Raw genomic sequence first — 24,693 nt, 5'->3', positions numbered from 1 at the left:
ATCCTGGGCATACTTCTCTGCTGGTACCACCCGCTGGTTTGGCTGATGCACCCTGAGCCGCCTGCCCTGCTCTGTGCCTGCGATGGGGCCCTGGTCACTGGTGGGACCATCGTATCACTGCAGAAACGTCACTCCTCAGCAGCTCTGCAGGCCTGGGTGTGTGAGTGCAACCATCTAAACTGTAGCCATGATGCTTTTAGGTGACAGACAGTCGTTGGTAGACCCTAAGTGGCCCAAAGGGAAACCAAACACTTACATGGTTGGGTTATGTTGATGGTGCTTAGAACCTAACACCTAAACCTAACTCCAGTTTTACACCAGCTGATCTCATTGCAGATACACCAACAGAAACTTAAAGGGTTAAAGCCTGGGGGTGTTTTTAAGAGTAGGCAGCCTCTGGGAGGCCACACAATGAACCTTAAATTCCTTCTGTATTGGAGATCTGGTGCAGTGGTGGTTGGTTTTAACTACAGTTACAGGGAACAGTTAGCCACAAACTGTAGTTGTGCTGTCGGCACAGCGATGTGAGTTGTGTTTCTAACAGATTTCCTTCTCCAGGCTACACATTGCGCTAACACAGGGAACCGATTTGCATAACTTCTGTCAGCCTGAAGCGTTGCCTGATCGCTTTTGGGTACAGAAGGTTAGTTTAAATGTTCTTTATATTTGCTTTCTGATTACTTTTCCATATTGGACAACTTTCATATCTTTGAAATGTTTTCCGCGCTGTATGAACACAGAGCATCTGGGAGTGCACACAGTGAGAGAGAAAAATGTCAGCTGATGGAAAAGCAGTAATAGTGCTTCCTTTGACGTAAACCCCAAAAGGTCCAGCTTGGCCCAAAGTTTGACCATTCAGACTTGTGGTCATCTCGAGAAGGCACGTACACCTCTCCATACACTTCCTAGGCTTGCCCATATTTACACTAGTAGTGAATCCTGTTCTGTTGGGCGCTCCTGATGGGCCTTCCAGCTTTCCAGCAGAGGCCTTTACTTTGAGTGAAACTTATTTTTTGATATTTAAGTAGCTTTGATAGTTAGAATTCCATGGAAGCAGGTTAAATTTAGGGATTGCAGAAGGTTTTCAAACAGCACATAGCATGTGTCTTTCTGTCTAATGGAAATCTATGGCAGTGGAAAAGCAATGTTCCTTTAGAGCAGAGTAGAATTTGCTGATATTTGATTACCTTAGCTCTAGAAAAAGGATATCACATAAGAAGACTGGGTGGAGGAAAAGCAGCATCAGCCTCTGTACTGCTTTATGCCATGCATTTAATTCTCAGCGGCGGCAGGAACACATCACAGGAGAGGAAGGAATCTCAGCAGAGTTCTGTTGTCAGTTCGATCACCCCCGAAACACAATGTTAACTACCAGAGGAAGAAACGAGGATGTTTCTAGTGCAGGTTATCTCACGAAGCTACTTCAGAGCTGCAAAAAAACCTGAAACACGATTGATTTCCTGCAGCAATTCTGCAACGTTCAAAGCAAAATAACCCTCCCCCCTTGACAGACAGGCCACAGAACCGACAAGCCAGGCGGTCGGTGAGCATCGCTCTCCCCTCCCAGCCGTGCGGGCAGTGCACGGAGCCGCCGGGGCCCCGCAGCATGGACCCGGGCGGGGCGGGGGGGTCCGGGCGCCGCCTGATTGGCCGCAGCGCGGTGCCCGGGGCCGGTGCCGCGGCGGGAGGCAGCCCGCAGGATGAGCACCAGAGCCGGCTTCTTCGAGGTGGGTGCTGGCCGTGCCGGGGGGGGGCGGACGGGGCGAGCCCGGGCCGGGCCCCGCAGCATCCTGCCGCCGACGGACGGGGCTGCACGGGGTCCCGGAGGGCTCCTCTCTTTTCCCCCTCCATCTGCATTGGAGCACCCGCAAGCCGGAGCCATCCGCTCCAGGGTCTGCTCAGCAAAGTGCCCGCCGCTGGCGCCGGGCGGAGGGAGCCGGTGGGGGGGGGCTTACGCCGCTCAGGATGGGGTTCCTCGGGGCGAGGGGGAGAAGCGGCTCCAGCCCGCCCTGTCCTTGCCTTCCCCGGGCACGCTCTCCTCGCCGCTCCTCTTCCCCGCCGCCCCGGTGGTCCTCGGACGTGGCCCCGGAGGAAGAGGAGCGAGGAGTCCGCGGAGGCGCAGGATCAATGGCTCTGGGCTTCCCGGGGCTTCTCCGGAGCTGTGCTCAGGCTGCCGCGATGGGTCTGGCAGCGCATCCCGGCCGTAGGGAAAGAGCGAGAGCGAGGAATGTTCTCGGCACCTTCTGTCCCCAACTTCTGGGAAGACCCCGCCGCCCGCTGCGTTCGAGTCTTGCATGGGAAACCATAAATCGCCAGATGGAGTTAAGTACAGTCAGCTCCTTGCTGTGTACACAGTGCAGAGTAACGTGCAGTGGCGAGTGTGAGGGGTCACGGATCTCACCAACTTCTATAAATAGCCACACCGACTCTCTGCTAGAATTAGTGAGGCTGGCGAACACAAAAATGCTTCAGAGTGGCTTGCGTTGCAGAAACAGGTCGGTACAATCTAAGCGGCAGCAACCCTGTGTTCCTGCAAGCTCACGCTCCAGTTTCTGCAGCACGACTTGCCTAAAAACGAACACACCTTCATCCCCCGGGCACAATACAAACCATGATAACATTCACAGAATTCAAAACCACCTGAAAAGTGGCTGCTCTTCTATTACCTACCATGGCCTAAAAGTTCTGATTTAGCTTTTCAAAGCTCTCATGGAATCCTAGGTTGGAAGGGACCCTAAGGATCATCTCCTTCAACCTTTCTAGGCAAAGCATGACCTAGACTAGATTTCCCAGCACCCTGTCCAGCCAAATCTTAACAGTGTCCAACACCAGGGAATAGAAATAGTATGAAAGTGTTCTGGAAATGACAAACAATTTAGCAAAATAAGCTGTCTCTGGCTCTGTCTCTTGTGGGTGCAAGGTAGGGACCTACAACCTGCCTTTTCCTCTGCAATGTTGGCATCCCTAGTTCCTAAAAGGAAAAGCAACCAAGCTTTTCACTGCCTCCTGCATTTCTACCAGTGTCCCAAGCTCTTGGGAGATCCAAATGGAGGAGCAAGCACATGTGTACTACCTTTCCAAATCTCTTTGGTCATTGTCTGCTCTGCAGGTTTGCTCTTTCGCCTAAACTTCTGAATAGCACTTGTTTCTGGAAGACATCAAAAGCACAGACATCATTATTGTCACCTGACTTTACAGATGTGGAAACACATGAAAGTAGAGTGATCTGCTCCATCTTGCTAGGCACAAAGACAGTCTTAGGTAGCTCTGAGCAGTGCTGTTATGTATCACTTTCTGCACTGGTCTCCCCACAGAGTTCTTTTCTGTTACAAATTCATTGATTTTGAATTCTGACTTGCATTTCCCCACCGTGCATTCAAAACTGAGCTTTCAAAAGAGAGATAGTAAGTGTCCCACCTCTCCCAATCTTTGTAGGTGTTACAAATGTTAACATTCTCTGTTTGAGGCACGGTAACATTCTGAACTTTCCCCCATACATATTTAAAACATTTACCCTCTATTGCTATTCTATGGCACTTCCTTACAGGAATCACGAGGCACTTTACGATCAGCAAACTGTGGCTGACCGAATTGTTTAGGATACAACTGTTGCAAGTTCAGCAGAGGTTCACTGGTGGAATGTTTCTTCCTGTTTTGTTGAGTTTGTGCATTTGATTTTGTGCATTGACGTTTAGTACACCATCAGTTTCATAGATTCCTGAGAACACAGTATGCATGGATAAAACTACTCTTTAGTGAACAGATGTACAAAAAGATGGGCAAGAACATCAGGCTGATTGTCAGCGTCCACTGGCTGTTAATTCCCATCCTTTTCTTTATCAGAGTCTTTCCCAGTGCAGCTAAGACAGAAACTCTTAAAAAATAGGCAACATGGTATTACAGTGACTACTAAGAAGCCAGTGAAAGGCAGATTCAACTTTGGAAGTACCTTTAACTCCTTATTTTGAATTAGCTGTGTTCAAACAGTACCAAGAATTAAGAGCAACCAGCCAATTCAGCCAAAGTATGCTGGGTGTAACGGATGGACAGCAAGAAAACCCAGAGCGTCTGAGTGATTTCCCTCTACTCATGTCTGTGGCAGAACCAGTGTGCAAACCCATGTCCCTGTACTCCTTCTTAGACTTATGTCTCCCTGACTGCCTCTACATTTCTTATTCTGTAATAATGCCAGATTAGGTCTTGTCTACTTCAAGTATTGGTATGGTTCTAATTTCACCTCAGCTTTTTTATCACTTAATCACATAGGAAAAGCTTAGGAAGAACAACTACAGTTCAAAGAAATACGTGCATACCTGAAAGTACTGCACCTAAGAATTTGAGGAGATTCACCTTCACAAATGTAGAGATTTATGATAGAGACCTGTATCTAGACAACTAATATTCTCTAGGAGTGCTCATTTCTCCAAATTGTTTAGAGCTCTTCTGACCTATTTCAGCTATGCTTCAGAGCTTATGATACAGTTTATCCTAAAAGTGCCTGCTTTTCTCCTTTCCATACAAAGGATGTCTATGTGCCATGCTTGGATGTAAATGTCTGTAGTGGAGAGCTCTGAAGTTAGGCTGATGAATTCTACCCTTTCTTTCTGCTTGACAGGTCCAGGTCTGCAAAAAACATTTCATATAAACAAAATGGTACGGTGCTCTGACTTACTAGGGAAAAGACACTTGAACAAATGCACTCATACTGTAGAAAATCAGTGTCATAAGAGCCGCAGTTGTACTTTTGCTTCCTTAACTGGTTTGGATGTGAAGTGCCTTTTGTGAGCAGTGATAGCCAAAAGTGTTTTGGAGCCTTCCCTCCCTGAGGATAGACTGAACTGACATGTGCAGTACAGTCTAAAAGCAATAATGTACTGCCCTCCCTTGCTGGCATTTAAAGATTCCCCCCTTCTGCCTGCCATGAAAACCCTCTGGATGGAAGGCGAGGGGGGGGTGCCAGCTGCCAAGCTGACATTGCTGAGATGTCTCAGCTCCTGTTACAAAGGCTTCTCCCACTCAGAGCTTTGCTGTCTAGAGCCTCATCGACTAAGAGCACTGAGAGCAAGTGCCAAAAGCAGGACTGCAGAGGAGTTTAAGAGTCTGTATCCTCCAAGAGCTGCCTGAACAAGACATGGCCACATGAGAGATACTTGAATGATCATTTAAAGGGACACTGGTGGAATTGTTGCTCCAATTTGGAGATGTTTGCTCTGTTCTGTTCTCACAAGTAACACATAGATTATTATCACAGAAAGAGATGAGATGATAGGGAAAAACATTCTCCCTTTTTCTTCGTTCACCACTTCTCCACACACTTACCAACACATTCTGACACTCAGTTGTGCTGCTTCACTTAAAAGACAGCAATTTGTCCTTTTTTCTCTATGGAGCTTGAGAGAGAAACCCAATTTTGTATAGGAAAATATGCTAGTAAAACATTACTTGGGAGGAAGTACTCAGAATTCGAAGGCTATGTTTGAAATCAAGTCCTATTTCAGAAAAAATAATGGACTTCCCTGAAGTATATTTTAACAGATTAATACAAACCTTGTAAGTTCACCTGTCAGTGTAAGGTCCCAACTTCCTAGGGCTTCCAGTCTTCCTGCCCTGTAAAAAACAGCAGACCCATCCTTGATACCAATGAGATAAAGGGAAAAATTAAAAAGGGGGGGGAAAAAACCTCTCTCTCTTCATTCTTTTCAATTCCATGTCAAAGCATATACTGGACATACATTTTTGACATCTATACACCAAATGATCCATGAACAGTAGTAATGGAACTATTGATATTGAAGTTAAACATTGCAAATCCCAGTGCAAAGAAATGATTATGATTTCACTAAGAATTTATAAAACTCTTCTACCTGAATATTATCACCATAAACTAAAGCCCTGAGGAAACAAACATTCTCTTGCACATGGAAAAGGCTATGCAGTGGTGTTGAAAAACTTGGATATCTACTTAGTGTTGACTCAAAGCTGGCTGAGGTTCTCAGATGGAGTTAATCCAGCCTGCTTCATAGTGACAGTGATACTAAGTGAATGATGTGACTCTTCAGTATGCCTGGGAAATTGGCAACGTGCGGCTCTCTGTTAGCCAGCGTAAGTAAATACCCGTTGAGTCAGTATTCACTGATGCAGGTTCCTTTCCCATCTTGTGTATCCTCCTGGAAGATGTCATGCTAGTAAAAGCTGGAAACCTTTCATAGGCTTTCAAGAGCCAGAATTCGCTGTGAAAGCACAAACCCCTATCAGATCTTTCTTTTGTCAGAAATAAACCAGCCTCCCACTTTGAGGGAACACACCTTCCTTTTCCTTCCTGACCATTCTTACACTGACTCCTCTTATTCCCTGCCAATTATATAAATGGATTTGTCTTTCTGAAGGATGACCATCTGTAGGTCTATGTCTGTTACAATCCTGGTCCAGGTCCACAAAACAGCTTGTGGTTTGCTATGCCTTCAGGTTAGGCACCCAGCTGCAAGAGCAGATTGGACAATTTGGTTAAGGTATCCAAGTTTACATCAACTCTATCCCTTCACTGTGTGGTATCCCAAATGGCATCCACTGCAGGGAAATGCTGAACAGAATTACAATGGAAAGGAGCAGTGCTTGAAGCAGCTCAGAGACAGGGATTCAGAATTTCTCTTTGTTAGGAGACTGCCCTTTTCACTGGAATACACTCCAGTCCTCTCCTGCCTGTACTTTTTGGTCTCTCTTGATCCTTTATTCCTTGATGGTGGCTCAAGCCAGTTGCGGGCAGAGTGGGGAATGGCAGAATGCCACTTCCTGGCAGTGTGTCTAACCATTATCTATACAGCATGAAGAAGTAGATAATCTCCTTTGCTAACAGTTTAGTTTCATTCAAAAATACTCTAACTGCTGTGCATTGTGCTGAGCTTGGGATAACGATGCTTACTGGATCAAGATCCTCCAGGATTTAGATGCAAGCATGCCTAACTAACAGATCTGAAACAGGTGAAAGAGCTAAAAATGTACCACAGTTCAGACAGTGGTGTTCCTTGGTTTGCATAGGTGCAGAACTTAGGAAGCTGAGGAGTAAGCACCTAGTGTATATCTTGTGAACCTGTAAATGTTAGACATCCAAATTCTACAAAAGTGAAATTTAATTGCATAAAACCTTCTGAGTATGGGTGTCACTGTATCCTTTCTCTTTAGACACAGTCAAACAATGTAATAAAGTTGTAGCCTCTTGAAATGTGAGCTAATTGCTTCAGAGAGGTAAGGCTCTACTTAGTTGGACTACTTACAGAATAAGGTACAGCCCTCCACAGGTAAGATGATGACATTTTGATTTGTGGTTAAACATTTGCCTTTGGTTCTGCTTTGGGATCCCTCATGCAGCATGTAGCTAAGCAATGAAATCCCCCGCCTCAGGACACTGTGCATGCAACAAGTTTACACGGGTTTAAAAGGCCCTTTGGCTTAACAATATTGACTTCAAGGAAGTTATTCCTGATATGCCCTTGTGTGAGATCACACTAAGGCATGCTTCCTTCCCTCAGGAACAAAACAATCTACCAGAAAAGTCTAAGGAGATAGAAAAACCGGCTAATTCCATAGGAAAATATAAAGGTTAGAAAAAGGTAGTTAGGACTGGGCAACTACTGGATTTTTTTAAGCGTTAAACCCAAGGAACCTGACTTGTGTAAGTACTCTAATAGCTCAGACAGAATGAATTCTGCATTACTCTTTCTCAGGCTGATTAGTTCCTTCAACTGTAAAATAAGCAGGGCTTTTCTACTGAGTGATTTAGAAAGAAATCAATACAATAAATGCTTATGTCAGTCTCACAACATCTCAGCTGCAGTTTACTCAATCTGTTGAGTACAAATGGCTGCAAATACAACTTCCAAGACATGATAAGTGTGTCAGTATTGCCATAATAGTTATCATATAATTTCTGAAGATCTGCTGATCCTTAAGCACTTGATATGGCTTTAAACTATTTAAACAGGAATTTGATCAACTCTATTTTTTGTAATCCTATTGCAGGGACACTGCAATAAAAATTCATTTTTAAATGCTCTTTGCCTAACTGTGTTTCCCCCATGAATAAACTTTTCCCCCTTTTGTTTTCTGAATTAAAGTTTAACTGTTGAAGGTACTTTTCTCTGCTTCTATCATCTATTGATAATATCCTTTGCCCTCAAGCTTTTCTAAGTAATAACAATTAAGAATTTTTCTGTTTTGAAAGCCACTATCAATCTTTAATCCTTATACAATAGATTTGTCATCTTAACATTGGAGATACATATTTATAGTCACTTATAAAAGAGTTTTAACATAGCTACCTTGCATAAATGTGCCTATTATTGATTAAGTTCTACTCAAAGTAGTTTTAGAGAAGCTGTAATTTAAAATTCCTTTAAAAATTCACACAAGAAATGGACTGTAAGTCATCCTGCACTAGTGCAGGCCAACAGTCGGTGTCTAAATGTGCTAAATGCTTAGAAAACTCATAGAAATTCAGCTTCTCTGAGCCAAAACATTTCTGTTTGAAAGAGATAATACCCATCAGTAAGTGTTCCAAAAACAGATTGCTGGGTATCTAAAAACTGTTGCCAACCAACACATTAACTGACTTGGTGCTGTGCCTGAAGACTGGAAACACTGTGTTCAGTGCCACCTGGGTTCATGTGGTTGGCCATTATGTTCAGAAAAGATAACAGTTCTTGATATCAGAAAAGATATAATCTCTGTCCCTTATGCAGGGAACATCTAAACTATGGGGGATGTTCTGATACAACTAAGAGGTGTGAAATCAGAAGAAGTGGTCACCTTGCTTTCAATCTGTCATTGCTTTCTATCGACTGGAGTGGAATCTGAAGTTGTTCCATCTTTCTGAAAAGGGAAAGAAAGGTTGATATTTGCTTAGATCTTGAAAGTAACTGAAAGTAATTGAAATGCCTGAAGTTCAGGAATGGGTGTCCAAAAAAAGCAAAGGAAAAATAAAAATAGAAACATTGGATAATTTAGGTTGCAAGGGACTTCTTGAAGTCATGTAGTCCAACTCCTGCTCAAAGCAGATACAACTAGATCAAACGGCACTGGGCCTTGTCCAGTCCAATTTAAAATACCTCCAAGGATGGAGATTCCACAGCCTCTCTAGGCAATATTTTTCCAATGTTTGGCCAAGATCAGGGTGAAAAATTTTCCTTGTATCTGATTGGATTTTCCCTTACTGCAACCAAACTCAGTGTCTGTTGCTTCTAACAATTATCGCAGAATGGTTTGCGTTGGAAGGGACCTTAAGCTCATCCAGTTCCAACCCCCTGCCACAGGGGTGTGAGGTGTGGACACCTTCCACTAGAGCAGGTTGCTCCAAGCCCCTGTGTCCAACCTGGCCTTGAACACTGCCAGGGATGGGGCAGCCACAGCTTCTCCGGGCACCCTGTGCCAGAGGCTCAGCACCCTCACAGGGAAGAACTTCTGCCTAAGAGCTCATCTCAGTCTCCCCTCTTTCAGTTTAAAACCATTCCCCCTAATCCTATCACTACATGCCCTTGTAAAAAGCCCCTCTTCAGCTTTCTTGTAGGCCCCTGTAGGTGCACATTATCACTGTGCACCTTCAAGAAGAGTCTGGTTTCATTATCTTTATAGACTTCCTTTAGGTATTTGAAGAAATGGGCCAGTACAGGCAGGTATGTCAGTTTGCCAGGTCAAAGAGACATGGTAGAATAGAACCAAAATCAGTATAGAAGATCTTGGATAATTTGTTTTCCACACTGATTCCAAGGGTTCACAGAAGTACCTAAATTTCTGCACAGCCACTCTCATGCAAACCACAGAGCAAAAGAAAATGCTCCATGATTTTCAGTCAGGCCTTGTGCATAATGAGAATAACCCTACTAAAAGAGAAGGAGTGGCAGAAAGACATCCAAACCCAATTTGTAATTGGCCTGGAGGAGGTTTCTCTAATACAGCCACTGAAGACCATAGAATAAAACTGCCCCTGGGGAATCCTGATCCAAAATATATATGCTGGGAGTGGATATGGAATGGGAAGGAGACTGCTAAAACTGTGGGCACTGCTGCAATCTGTACGGCAGCCCAACGGTATTCACTGACACAAGAGTTTTGAGATACACCAAAGGTTTCAATAATCCTTGTAGGAGCTCGGCGTCAGAAGGGACAAGAAATGTTTTACAGCTCCAACAGTACTTGTTCTGTGGACTGCAACAGTCAAAATGTAATGTTTCAAGAACCACCCTCTGGGAAGGGAGTTCACTTCATTTGCTTTCCCATGGAGATGATCCACAGGGACATTGAAACTTGATATTTGTGTTATTTCAAATATAAAAAATGAAGGGAAAACACATAATATCCAAAATAATGTATCACATATTCGTTACTTATCCCAAAGGAGGAAAATTGCTTACCTCCCTTGATGTCCCACTTAGAGCTTACAATGCACAGGTAGAAAATATCACTGCATTGGTATCCCTTGTGGAGATCAGATATGATAGTTCTGGCTGGAGCTGAAGTGCTCCATTGCGGCACCAACAGAGAAAGAACAATTTGGGACAAGTAAAACACAGAAATAAGATACTCTAACCAAGTGATCTCTTCAAAGCAACCCTATTAGAAAGATACTGGACTATGACTCCTATTTTTAGTAAGGAATCATATTTAGAGTCTAATGTTAATCCATCTTCTTGGCCAGTTAATACCAAACGTAATTCACGCTAGATGTTTATTTTAAAAACCCCCACAAATCCAAACAACAAACTCTTTCAGTACAAAGTAATGACAGTCCCAGTCACTTAGTGTGACAGATAAGCTCCGGACTTTCATTCTTAGCTCTGCCACAAAGTTCCATTACAGTGTTTGACGAGAACAAACGAAATCAAAGCACCACCTCTGTATTTTAGGTTTTGCTATCCTGCTGCAGCTGGGCTTTGAGACATCTGGGACCTTTTCTCCTTGGCTGTTGATTAAAATCATAACCTTTTGCCAAAGTGCCATTTGATCACGGAAACAAAGTGCTCTTTCCTTTTCAGAGCTGTAGCTAAACCATGGCTTGGAATGTAAAATGCTAATATGTAGTTACTAATACAGGTGATCTGAGAGGCAATACTAATGCTACAACAACCTCTTAAGGATCTCTGAAGTCCAGATCTTTAGCTGCATTTGTTCATTATGTCCACTAATGTTTTCCTATCTTTTTATAATTAAAATATTCTGGGAACAATGCACATTAATCTTCAATATGTATGTACTCTGAATATTGCTTACAGGCATATATATGCACTTGCCCCTCCCAACTCTTTCTACTTTTACAAATCATAAACATTGTGTTCCTTAGTGATTCCTGTGAATTCCTGTCTCTGCCCCTTATTTGTTCCTCTTGCTGTAGCATAATACCCCAGATCAGTGTGTTTCGATCAATAAGTTAGCTACTTCTGCTTCTGAATATATCCAGGGATACAATTTATTTAGCAAAAAGACTTGTTTATTTGCAAGTTGTGTGCTTTGGGAACCTGGCTATGATTAAAGCCATCTCTTGAGCACACGAGAAGTGTTTTTACCACAGTCCACAGATCTGAGAAAAATGGTGTCTCACCCTGAGCGATGACTGTGAATTTGGGAAGCAAGTGAGAGTTTAGAGATTATTCAGCTGATCATTAGTAATTCTAATTTTGTGCCCTATCAGGTGGAAATCCTTGACTGGAAGACAAAGGAACAGCTATGCTTCCTAGATAAGGTAAACCCAAAACCTGTTTAAAAGGCTAGGTGACTATTTAAAAACTAATACCTTTTTTTAAGTGAACTTAGTGTTTATGAAGGGTATCTAATCTCCTGATAGACTTCCTTTGGCCAATAAAGAGGCAACGATTATGCACACTTCGTACTCACTATAGACTACTTCAACCCTTTTCCAGAAGGAGCTTTTGGGCAAAGAGTACAACTTCAGCTGCTTCACTGAGATGGTGCCAGTTGTGTTTTACTCACTCATAAGCCACCAAAGTGTCAGTGCTGTTGTAGTAACTCTTGATGACTGGTAGAGAAGCTGCCTCTGAAGCAGATGTCACCAATTATCCTCCCTTTTTCCTGCAAGAAGTACCTTGAACTACCCATACCAATGCTGCCATCTGTTAAAGTTATGCTGTCACACTGTTTGAGTAACATTTCTGCTTGAATAGCCTCAGACCTAGTTATTGTCTTTCAAAATATGCATCTCACATATACCATATTTTTTTGTTGCCTAGGTGGAACCAAATGCCACGATTAGGGAAATCAGATTGATGTTCCATAAATTATGTGAGTATAACTTTTGCAGCAGTTTGCATCACAACAGAATAAGCAGCATATAAATAGGAGAAAATGATGTCATTTGAAACATGTGGTGTGCACACACATAATGCTGAGTAACCTGCATATGAATGTGATCACAGGGAGATTTCAGTACAGTTTTTTTATCCTGATATACCTTCGTCTTTTTTCTGCTGCAGAATTTCTCACAGATATTCCTATTGAATAAATACCCCTACAGATTTTAACTAGATCTTCTCTTGTTGTGTTGCACTCATTATAGTATTGGATGATCTAAAACACTGTGTATCACACAATTCTGTATGGTCTTACAGATCCTCGGTGGTATCCAGCAAGGCAGTCGATAAAACTTGATCCAAGTAAGTACTTGTGAGGAACAGAGTAACAAAGCTCTGAGCAAGGGCCTGCACAAAAGGTGTACTTTGCATGGGTATTAGCTCTTAGGAATGAGTTTCCAGCTATGTTAATTGGCACTACGAAGGCTGAAGAGAACCCAGAATAAATTGAGTACTTTGAAAGTATTGAACACATTTCCACCCATGTGCCTGGTGCTTGGTAATTAACTCAGGACTCTGCACATCGTTCCAATGCACTTTCTAACTACTGAGCACTTTTGTTCTCAAGACAAGCAGCACAGAATCGCTATACCAATTTCCCTTAGCTGCAGTGAAATGATCTCCACAGCGATGCTCAGCTGGGAGCACTAAAAAGGGCTATGAGTTAGAGCTCTCAATTCACATAATCCTCTGCTCTCAGGCAGGAATTACAGTTCTTTTGAGGTAAGTTAATGCAAAACACATTGCCATGGATGTAGGATTTGCTGACAAAGCTAATGCCAGCTGGCTGGCTTCGTTAATGCAGTAGTAGGTATTGCTACCAGAAGCCTCTTAGTACATGGCCTGGGTACACAAAAGAAAGTCTAATTGCCAAGCTGTGTTAATTCATCTTAGCATTCAGTATAAGAGGTGGCAAATTCTTTTACTTCCATTAAGTGTAATTTTATTTAAACAGTCCCTTACAAGTATACTGGTGAAAATTATAGGATCTGTCCATGGAAACAGGCCTATGAGTATCTTATTCCCTTCTTCAAAGATCTACCTTACCAGATCCCTCCATGGAATTCTGTTGTGACACTTGCATGAGAAAATGCAGGCTTTCTGGAAATTACCCCAAATCTAGGCATTAGAAACTTGAGAATGAGCTAAAGTGCTGTGGAATCACCTCCTAGCTGGTTGGCTGGCAAAAAAAGGAAACATTGAAAACATGTAGGAAAGCCTTCCTATCTCAGATTATCCTAGCTTCTGTTTGTATGACAGTGAGCAATGATAAGATATGGAAGAGATGGAGGTGCAGCTGACAAGGAGGTCAGTGAACGATGGTGAAGGTCAGTGACCCATCAGCAAATTCTGCTGTAGCAGTAATGAAGCAAGTCTACTAGACTAGGCAGGCACATAGCACCAAAAATTATCCTAACTGACCTAGAGGATCCAGGCTTTTATGTGATTACAGGAATAAATGGTAATTAAGTATAAGCATCCTTAGTTTGATTATCAAGATTCAAATAAACCCACATCACCTCAAAGACTCCCACAGATGGGTTAAAGCACAATATAAAGCTAATACACTGCCAAAGCTGACTTGAATTTCACTGATGTAATTACTTCTTTCCTTCTCAGAAGGAAAGTCCTTGAGGGATGAGGAAATCCTGCAGCACCTCCCTGTTGGCACAACTGCTACCTTATACTTTAAAGATTTAGGGCCACAGATAGGATGGACTACGGTGAGCTATGCTTTAAGCCTGAGCCATTTTAATGGCTATTTTTCCTTACATAATTTTTTGTTTCCAATATTTCTGCATGATGCCTGCTCTGATAGTGGATGCAGGCAATGAATCTTCATTGCTTCAGTTCATTTAATCAGGGAAAGCAGTAAGAAGATATTCTGCATGCCTAGTTCCCTGGGAGAGCAGCAGTGGAAAACTTGCTGCAGGGTAGGCTGGCTCTGATGAACTAAGCTTCAGGTTCTCAGATGAATTTAGATGTCTACTGCAACACCAGAAGGAACTAGGCGCCTAAATGCTTTCGGGGTTCTGCTTCACGGTGCCTGCGGAACTCTTCTGACAAAGATCAGGATTATACTCCTACAAGTCTGTCCTGAAGAAAGGCATGTGACAACTTCACATGTCAGTAACTGAAGTGAGTTCACAAAGTAAGATCAGTAAGTAGCTGTCTGCGTGTGGCTGCTGGTGGCAGGCGAGTGACAGCTGATAATTTCTGCAGCATTAGCAGCCATTCACAAAGACCTCACATATTTACTGTCTTAGCTCAAATGCAAATCCTGTACTTGGCAGGCAACTTGTTTATGCGGTGAGGAGATCAATGACCCTTCCAGTTCTTCAGAAGGCCCATGATGCACATATTACACTAGTTCTAAGGAAACAGTACAGAAGGAAAAAATACAACATAATTTAAAGGCATGTTTGCCATTTCTTAGCTATGAGACATTAATAAAAACTTGTGTTAATGACAAAGAGCAAAGACAACATTCATAGGAGGGAAAATAAAAGAAGTCAAATGTTCTGCAAGACTGAATCTTCACATCATTACTTTGCATGCAATGCTGATAAATCAGGCAGCTATTTCACAACAGTAAGACAGGCAAAAGCTTCTAATGGCCGTGTAGACTCCAAGACACACATACATTAATATATACCAAAATATCGCAGTGCAGAGTAACACCAAACTTCTGCCATTCCATAATCATTCCTTTCCATTCTGCTCTCCCTGGCCTTCAAGCTACCTCAAATGTGAACCAAGAAATACTTCAGTATTATAAAATAAAGAAGTTAAACTTGTCATCTACAATCAAACCCAATCTTCACTGCAGAAAATGCTGATTTGTACAGAAGTTGATAACACAACTTGTCTGAGAGTCAAAAGAACTGTAATACACTAGAAAACAGTGGTTGGGGTTTGGTTTCTGGCTTTGTTTTGGTTTTTATTGACACAAGTACAAGCAATTTCCCTTCTTTCTCCATAAATGAGGTATGGGCCTACCTTCCTCACCTGCAGAAGTGTGAATAATTCAACTGTTAACGTTTGGTCCAAGGTTAACTTGACTTTAAAGCGATGCTCCTCAGAAATGCACATCTATCTGAAATGAAACCTAGTTAGATAATAGCTTCTTAGCTTTCCTCTCTTTTTTTTCACTCTTTGTGTTCAAATTAGAGACTTTGAACACATAATGTATTGATTGTTTCCCAGGCTGTCTGCTGTGTTAACTGCTCATACAGATGGGGTCACCTGTGAACACTTACAAGCTGTGTTTCTAGTTTTAACAAAATTAATTCCTTAGAAGAAAAGCTCCTCTTTTCCAAGACAAATTCTTCATCAGATTTCATTTTAACCCAAAATAAAGCAATAGTTTTTCAGGGCTAGAGGAGGGTGAGAATTGCGTAAAAGTAACATGTATGTGTATTTATCATGATCTCTGGGCTGCTGTTACTACCTTTTCATGCCCACACTGTGTCAGCTGCACTGGCAATGGCTGTTTGTATGCAATGGAGGCAAATGCACTGCAAAATGTTTACATGCATGTCTACCAGTTTCATAGCCTAAGCCCAAACCTGCTGTTCCCTCCCTGCCTCTCTAAATGCCATCTTGGGTTGGTGGAGGGGTTTATCCCACTGCATTAGTTATCACTAAGAAACCAAAGCAAAATCATCATCTAATTCAGCTATCTAATGATTTTCTCTCTTTTTGCAGGTATTTTTGATAGAATATACAGGTCCATTGTTCATCTATTTTCTGTTTTATTTCCGCATGCCTTTTGTCTATGGACTGGATGAGAGGTTTACATCAAGTCCGCATCCAGTAGTTAAGTAAGTCTTTTTGCAGGCCTGAGCAAGTATTTCTTGTTAGCATTGTAGTCGTATTCCAAATGTCTTGCCATATTTGTTTTTTTAAGCACTCTTAAATGCTTTTGTCTTGCTGTTTCTAGCTTGGCATGTATCTGCCATTCTTTCCACTACATCAAAAGGTTGATTGAAACAGTATTTGTTCATCGGTTCTCCCATGGGACTATGCCACTGAGGAATATTGTGAAGGTAAATTGTGTCAGAATCTATCCATGGCCCCCCTTACAAATCCAACCTAGCCAACCTATGCTCTGCCTCTGCAGCACAGACCTTTTGGTGTGGCTTTTGCAGTAACACACAGCAAATCTCACCTGTAAAGCTGTAGTTCTACCAAGAGATTTCTTAATGTCGCTACTGTACAACTCACATGTTGCCATACTGTTATTCATGTTATAATAGTCTCATTGCTCTTTCAGAATCACTCAGCCAGCTCCCTGGCAGAGAAGGTTTTAGTAACAGCATGAAGTTTTAACATAGCACAGGCAGGCACAATGTTGAATGCTTTTGCCCTGAACATTGTCTTTGCTGTTAAGCAACTGCTAATTTACCTTGGATCCAGCACAAAGCAGTTTGGTTGTTCTGCATTTTCTTCTCCTGCAAGAGCACTCCCTAATGTTCCTACTCCTGCTGTGCCATAGGGCAGTTGTTGAGATGCAGGCCTAGACATCTGTGAAGTAGTACAGTAAACCGCATGGTTCCGCATGGGCTGTAGTTATTTTACAAATGGCTGCAACAGAATACACAAAGGTATTCAAATACATGTTTTATATTCAGGAAGACAGGGAATTGGAAAAGCATATAGTATCAGCATTTGGGTATCTAACACTTGGTATTTAGACAGACCCCTGGAATTTGCCTTATGGCCATCATACTTCCAGCAGCTGGAGCTCTGCCTTGTGGCTAACTCCTAATGGATGTGTTCTGGTAGTTCTGGTAGCAGCTTCATGCTTTCCAAACGGAGGGAGGGTCTGTAGTTGAGCAGCGGCCCTGGGGAAGAATCCTTCCTGGCAATTGACTGTGTTTTCTGCAGTGGAAGGGTGCAGGGGTTGTTAAAAGGCCAGTAGATTTCTTAAAGCCTTGTTCTTGACACAGGAGTAGCTAATGCATGCTAAACAGCAGAAAAATGAGCAACTTTACCTTGAAAAAGGATGTGTGCAGTGTGATAAGTTTTCATTTTCTCACTGCTGTCTCTGATAACTACTTGTTCCTTTCAAACCATAAAAACTGTTGTTGCTAAAATTGACATTTGTACCGATCATTCTGATTGCTTCAACTTTTCCACCTTCTCAGGTTGGTTGTACTCACTTTCATCTGTAAAGTTGCTCAACTGTAAAGTTCTTCTTCTATCTCTTTCTTAGCAGTGCTTGGGTTTGATTTGCTTTTATAATTTCATTGACTTCAGTGGTTTTACTTCAAAATGGTGCCAGTGAGAAAAGTATCATATCCTCTTCCTTTTTTTTCTCACATGCAGGTGGTAGATAAAGCTTCTTGCTTCAAGTGTTTGATCACATACATAGCAAATATACATAGCTTATTTCCTAAACACCTGGAATGTTATCTTTAATAAGACCCACTTCAGTCTCAGTAAGCAGAGATCTGAGACAAGAATTGATGAGATTTGTGATTTTCATCCTTTGTTTCCCAAATGGAAACAGGAATAAATGATGCCATAAAATGCAGCAGGGGTTCATCAAAAGCAGAAAGGTAGAACACCTGATATATGTGGACTTAATAAGCAACTGGCTTAGACTGAATAAGATAGGGGTGAATATAAAAATTGTGTGGTGATAAAGGAACTAACTAAAGGAAAGATGATTGTGGTTGTGCTGGAAAAGCACGTCAGGCCTTTAATAATAGGGAGGTACCAGTAGAATTCCTCAAAAATTATAGCCTTATGATTGGTCTTACCGAACATTTTCATGGGTAAATAGAAGGGATATTGCTGCTTTCTATAAAAACACCTGGAGGAAAAAAACCCTAGACCTAAAGAAATACCATTTAAACCAGAAGACAATATAATGAGACAAACAGAAGGGTAGATGCTAGTCATGAATAAACATAGGCAGGGCATTAAGAAATAGCTGTGGCCATCACAGGGATCATAGAGAAAACAAAAGTCCTAACCATAACTTTGTAAACTTAGGAATAATTTATTTATGGGATCCCTGCAAGATTTGATCTTGATCCACAATTAGTTTTTATTTTTTTTCATATAAGATTGTTGTAAAACTGTATTATTTACCTGGAGTATGACATAGTCACAGAAACAATTTCTTTCAAAAGTCTGCATGTAGTCTGCAGGTACTCTTCCCATCTGAACCTCACTGGAGGCTTTATGAGCAATAAGACTTCTAGTGGCAGCTAGACATTTGTAGTGTTACTGCTAAGGACCTTAGCAGTGGCAGACTCCACTCTTAAAGCTCCTTTTCTTATAACTGAGGAATACTCTTGCGGCAAAACATGTTCTTTGGATGAACAGTACTTGCTCAGCTTAATTACAGCGTGTATTGTTGGGAGCTGAGCCATGATAATTTATTTGTTTACTGAAATACATTGCCCTATAACCCATCCTGTGCCAAGCCCTGAAGGTAGGGAAAGGTTTTCCATAAGATGCCATTTCAAGATTACAAGAAACTGTTTCCTCCTAGGTTTGTACAGCAGTTAGTAAATTGTAGGTTATGCTGGAAGAAGCTAGTGTTAGGGAGGAAGAAGTAGTTTATGGATAGAACACCCACTGAACTGTTCCTCACTGGAGCCATTCTTCTGGCTCTGCTGCATTTCCTGAGGAAAAGGGAAGTAATCACAGGGCAGGGGGGTTGGAACTAGATGATCTTAAGGTGCTTTCCAACCCTAACTATTCTATGATTCTATAATTCTCTTATGTCCCACCTGATCTGTAATAACTGGTTAATAATTTGCTCTTTCTCATCAGTTAGCTATTAATATATAATCTCAGAGCAAGGACATACCATGTGCTTGTATTACAGCATACCCCAAAGGGTGTCCATTTTGCCTGAGGTCTCTGGGAACTTCAATGGTTCAATTAACTATGAAATGGAAGTGGGAAGACAACATAATGTTTGATAGCAACATTTGCAACAGATGGGAAGGCTTACCCTTCACCAGCATTTGCAGGAAAACACACCAGCAGACACTGCAGTCAGGTAGTATGGGCTGCAGATGCTGAGGTAATCACTTGTTTGGGGTATTATTACTAGAAATTCATTTCTGGTTTGTATAGGCTGAAAAATTCCAAGTAAAAAACCAGCCAGAACAGGAAAGAATGCAGCCTTAGATAAGGATTATGTCTTCATGAGCAGGAAAGGAAAGCTGTGAAGGAGAAAGCAGAAAGACCTAGAAATGTCTAAGGTACGTGAACCTATGGAAAGCCAAGAAAAAAGCATCACAAGAAAGAGTAAGAGGAGCAGTGCTTCACTTAAGTGAAAACATGAAGGAAGGAAAGATCAGAGAAAGGAAAAGAACAGGAGAAATGGTGAAAGGAAGATGAAGAGCTCAGTTTTGGTCTTGCTGAAGTGCAGGTGATGACCAAACGTGCCCTAAAACATGAAAAGCTGAGGCTCTAGGTTTGATAAAAGAAGAAATCTCAACTGATGAGAGGCAAATTTTGGAGTTGTTGGCAAGGGTTAAAGTCCATCTCTGCAAGACCTACAGGTGGGAGCATAGAGGAAGAAGAGGAATAGGCCAACAAAGGGCCTTCCTCCTACCTGTGGATATATATGGTGGGAGAAGATAACCTGACATCAAGATAATGAATGAGTGTCATAAGAAAAACCACAAACGGCAAGGCAAGGAAATCCAAATGAGAGGCAGAGATTGTCATTGTAAGTAGGTTTTTTTTCATGGATGAAGCCTGTGAACAAGCTTTGAGACTGGTCAGGAATGAGTCAGCCCACCCATGAGGTATTTCAGCAGAGTTTAGAGAATGGAAGCTGGGTCACAGAAAGCCATAGACAGCAGCAAAAGAGACAAACTAAAGATGCCACAGTGCAAGGGCAAAGGAAAGCATCAGGCACCATGACTGTAGGCAGGAAAAGTTAAAGCATGTGAAAGAAAGAAAGAAAACTGATGGAGTGAAGGAGAAGAGGAAAGGCAAGAGATTAGGCAGTACAAAGTAATAAGCAGAGAAGAAAGCACAGTGCCTAAATCTGGTTTTACAAAGTCTCAGTGGTCAGCATAACAGGTGTCTCTTCACCATAAAGCCTAGGTGGCACTTCACCTTTTGGCTTGCCAGACAAAATAGATTTGCTTTCAGTACTATGATCATACTTTCTAAAACTGTTTACAAACTTAACAGCTTCAAGATACTTGTCAGGAAATCTTACTGGATGAGCACTATGTCCTTCCTGTAATCTCCTGTTGTCTGCTCCCACCTTACCACACTTAGTACTGTCATTTTCCGTTGTATTATCAGCAGCTTGAAGAATCAGCCCAATTCATTGCTATCAGTGGTCCTTGCAGTGAATACTAGCCTAGAGGATTGTACTAAAACAAAGAAAAATTCCCTGTTTTTCAGAACTGCTTGTATTACTGGGGATTTGCAGCTTGGCTTGCTTATTACATCAATCATCCTCTTTACACTCCTCCTTGTAAGTAGTAAAACAACTCTCGATATGATTCAAGTACTTATGTATTTGCCTATTTGTGCTACTCACATGTAACCTCTTTTGTTTTTACAGCTTATGGGAAAAAACAGATAAATTTTGCTGTGATCATGTTTCTGGTAGGTTTGTTGTTCTTTTAATAAAATGACAAAACACATTGCTTTATTTCTTATGTTGTGTAAGTGGGGGAGTGAGTAGGATAAGCAGATATTTAGAACTTCAACAGCTGAGACCTACTATGAAGCTGACCACTTGCATAGTGAACAGATCTATTCAGTTTTTAATGTGATCTTATACACAAGGGAAGATTTTGATTCAGTATCCATTCCAAGAGTGGGATATTTATCTCTCATAACCTTTAAAAGAAGCCTTGAACTATCAGTTTGTGACACTGTGTTTAAAAGCCAGTGAGTTTGTTTTGTTGGAGTGTTAAGGATCACAACAGATCACAAAACTCAGAAAACTGGCCAAACTAAGCAAGTACATACCTGTTGCTGATCACTTCCAGGGGTAGGTGTTCATTTTGTTGGGCTTCAGAAGTTTTTTACAGCTTTCCTTAGGAAGAAAAAGCCTTAAGTCACTGCCTGTTCATTCTTATAATTCCTAGGAACATTTCACACATGCAGAAGCAACATTAGAGTAGCCAACAAGATGTACCCATTCTTTCTATGTATATGTAACTTGTTTAGAACATCAGCTGTTCACTTGCTTTGAGAAACTGTCAGTAACTACAGGATCTCATAGCAGCTTCCCAGTAGGAAAGTTCCGTGAGTTCATCATCTGTTTTCATTTTATAGAGAGACTACATAGCTGAAAGCACAGAGCTAGCAATAAAACTCAGGAGCTCTGATCACCAGTCATTGGTTTTAATCGTTATGCTTTGCAGATGCTGGAGACTGCCCATAATTGTGTAAATGGGTCATTTCAATACACTTCCTGCATAATTGATTGGTGAAGCATTATTTCAAACCAGTGGGGGAAGCTGGGTCAGTTATATTTCATGATTCTTATAAATTATACTCTAGAGAAGAAAACTTAAGAGTCCTTCATTTTCCTTAGGATTCTAGTAACTTTTGACAAACCAAAATCATCCAAATGAGGTGGGTTTTGGTGATTTTAAAGACATAAGTATAATCAAAAGATAAAGCAAGTTTTTATCAAAAGATAAGCAAGCTTTACCTTTATCCTCTTTGGTTTATTGCCTTTAGATCTCATAGGGATTATATAAGCAGTAAATTTGATCCTTTGGACAGAGAGTCCATGTTTGCTGGCAAATCTCATAAATATATGTGAGTATAATATACGTACATACAAGTATAATACGGGCTCATGTTTGAAACAGGACATTCCATCCCCTTGTCAGACAGCAACTGTGGTTAAGGATACTTATTATGCTTATAATAGATTCTTGCCTCCTATTCCCCCCTTTTTTGTAAGTACCCCAGGAAATAACAAAAGGAAGAAGAGTCAATAGAAGGGAAGCACATGTTTAACCCTGTCATGCTTTTCTCTTGCAGCTGTGTGAAGCTGGAAATTTTTCCATTCACGTTGCACTCAGTGACCTCCAGAGAAACGGTAAAAACTGCACTTTGGCGCAGCCATTCAGTACTTCTGCAGTTACTCTGCCTCATGAAAGAGTGATCCTGGAGGGTGTTGATACCTGCTAGCTGACTGCTATGGGAGCACAGGTTGCTCAGCGCTGTCGAGATTGGATCCTAGGGGAGATCAGACAGTGCAAGGAATCCAAGATTGTTAAACAGCACTTCCTATCTTACTGGCATTTTGATCAGTTCAGATTGTGTTGGGGGGAGCAGTTGGATTAGCTACACTGGTAGTGCAAAAGGAAACAGAGCTAGTATAAGCTATGCTTTGGTGAGCAAGGGGAAGTAATTTCACTGGCTTCTATAGGGGGCACAAGATCTCTGTTCAGGCCTGGATTCCTTAGGCAGGAGTCAAACATCTTACAGCTATCAACTGTGACTGCTCAAATCCCATTTTGTGACAACCTAAGAAAACCTTTAACTTCTAAATCGAAAACTTAAGGTACCTCTTCTTACAGGAGTGGCTGTGATCAAAGGCATGTGTAGATGATTTTCTAATGCCCAGAACATTTCCTCCCATTCCTTCTTGTGTGTCCAGAGGACATCCTGTTTTCCCCCCACATCTTGCTTGTCCCCGACAGTGATGTGACACAAGAGTAGGCAGAGTTGGGTTGTCTTTATAGGAAACAATATACTTAGGAATGTGAATATTTTGTGATTTGTTTTCTAATCTATAGGATCCAAAACCCGTAAGATCCCATATCCAACAAAGAATCCTTTCACATGGCTGTTTTTCTTTGTATCTTGCCCTAACTATACATATGAGGTATGTATTTTCAAACAAGATGTTCAGATTTTAGTTTGGCTGAATATGTTTTCATTTCTTTTGGAATGTTAAACTTGAAACAGTTCAGTTCAATACCTTTCCCCTCCTCTCCTAAACCCCGTGAAATCAGATTTCAGACAGGAACTTGCCTGTTCTTCCTCTCCTTCACAGAGGCAGTACTTACAGGGCTAACCGTAAACAGGCAGTCCAGACCCTGGGCCTGTGCTTCGGATTGGACTTGATCTTAAAGGTCTTGTCCAACCTAGTTGATTCTATGAGTCTAAAGCAGTGCAAATTTTGCAGACAAGAACAGGGAGAGTGCCACTGAATGTGTGCTGCAATGAGGGGATGGGGGCATCTGGTGGAGTTATAATATGAGGAATATCACAGACAAATAGAAGATACTGTGGTAGAAGAAAATAGACCCAGGTCATCCTCCCCATTTTCTTGTTATGCAGTTGCTTGAGTTGGTTGTGATTCCTTTAGAAGCTTGAATCATTTTATTGCTTCATATCCCTTAATCAGGAGCCAAACTCCTGCCTGAGGTTCAAAAGCAGTTAAAACCAGTGCAACTCAGTGTAAAATTCACTCTTGCACAGAAAGATAGCATCAGGTTTTAACTTCAGAGGTGATTAGCAGATGTTAATGAGAACAGAATTTGGCCTCAGACAGGAAGTTACTGTTCCTGGCACTGATGATAAATACAAAGCAGGCAGAGAAATGGAAAGGACACTATGTTGTAATGCTTACCTTTTTTTCACGACAATTGCTATGGAAGCAAACATGGAGGTTTTGTTTGTGATAAGGCGGCACTGTTCACCTTTTTGGCTAAAGGTTATTAACACTAGAAACTGATCTGGCTGACCTTGGCTTTTTTATTTACCAATACTAGGACAAGGTTGGTTTTGATCAATAGAGACATAAATGCAAATGCTGTCACCAGAAACATTTTAAATTTCCTTGGCCAAAACAGGTGGGGACCTGGATCAGTTTCACTATCATGACTCAGTGTGTTCCAGGTGAGTAATGTTCTGGTACTTCCTCCTGAAGTGATGTCAGCAACAAGAGCAAGTTTTTAATCGGATACTGAAACATCTTTTTCTCCCTTCTTTCCAGTGGGGCTGTTCACTTTGCTTTGCTTCATTCAGATGACAGTCTGGGCAAAGGATAAACACTGCACCTACCTACGAGAATTCAAGGATTATCCAAGTCTTCGAATGCCAATTATTCCCTTTTTGTTGTAAGAAAAAAGGTTTCATTTGAATATTGCACAGAATTCAAGAAGAAAAAGCTCATAAACCTCCTGCCAAATAAGTGAATAAATGTAAAGGGGTTTGATGCATGTTGAATCTCCATTGCTGAGGGAAACTGTATGCACTTGAAAGCTACACTTCTTTACATTCAAGAATTCTCAACTCAGAAGCACCTTCTAGAAATAAGGCCTCACTGCACAGCTGGCAGTCAAAAGCCCCTAGAGTTCACTGTAACCTA

At 41.7% G+C, this 24,693-nt stretch overlaps 1 protein-coding gene across 1 annotated transcript; it reads left to right on the top strand.

The window, feature by feature from the left end:
* Positions 1 to 1,700: 1,700 nt before the first annotated feature.
* Positions 1,701 to 24,446, top strand: LOC308223651 (very-long-chain enoyl-CoA reductase-like; the record flags this gene model as incomplete). The annotated part of the gene is made up of 13 exons (XM_080622976.1): positions 1,701 to 1,727; positions 11,678 to 11,728; positions 12,234 to 12,285; positions 12,612 to 12,656; positions 13,974 to 14,077; positions 16,062 to 16,177; positions 16,297 to 16,402; positions 20,748 to 20,820; positions 20,911 to 20,954; positions 22,353 to 22,410; positions 23,114 to 23,202; positions 24,176 to 24,221; positions 24,319 to 24,446. The coding sequence occupies 13 exons, from the start codon at positions 1,701 to 1,703 to the stop codon at positions 24,444 to 24,446; spliced, it is 939 nt and encodes a 312-aa protein (XP_080479102.1).
* Between the last annotated feature and the right edge of the window lie 247 nt (positions 24,447 to 24,693).

This window comes from Psittacula echo (genome assembly GCF_963264785.1).
Source record: "Psittacula echo genome assembly, chromosome: 7".
Classification (NCBI taxonomy): Eukaryota; Metazoa; Chordata; class Aves; order Psittaciformes; family Psittacidae; genus Psittacula; species Psittacula echo.
Note: the sequence above shows the minus strand (reverse complement) of the source record. Positions and strands in the feature narration are given on the sequence as shown.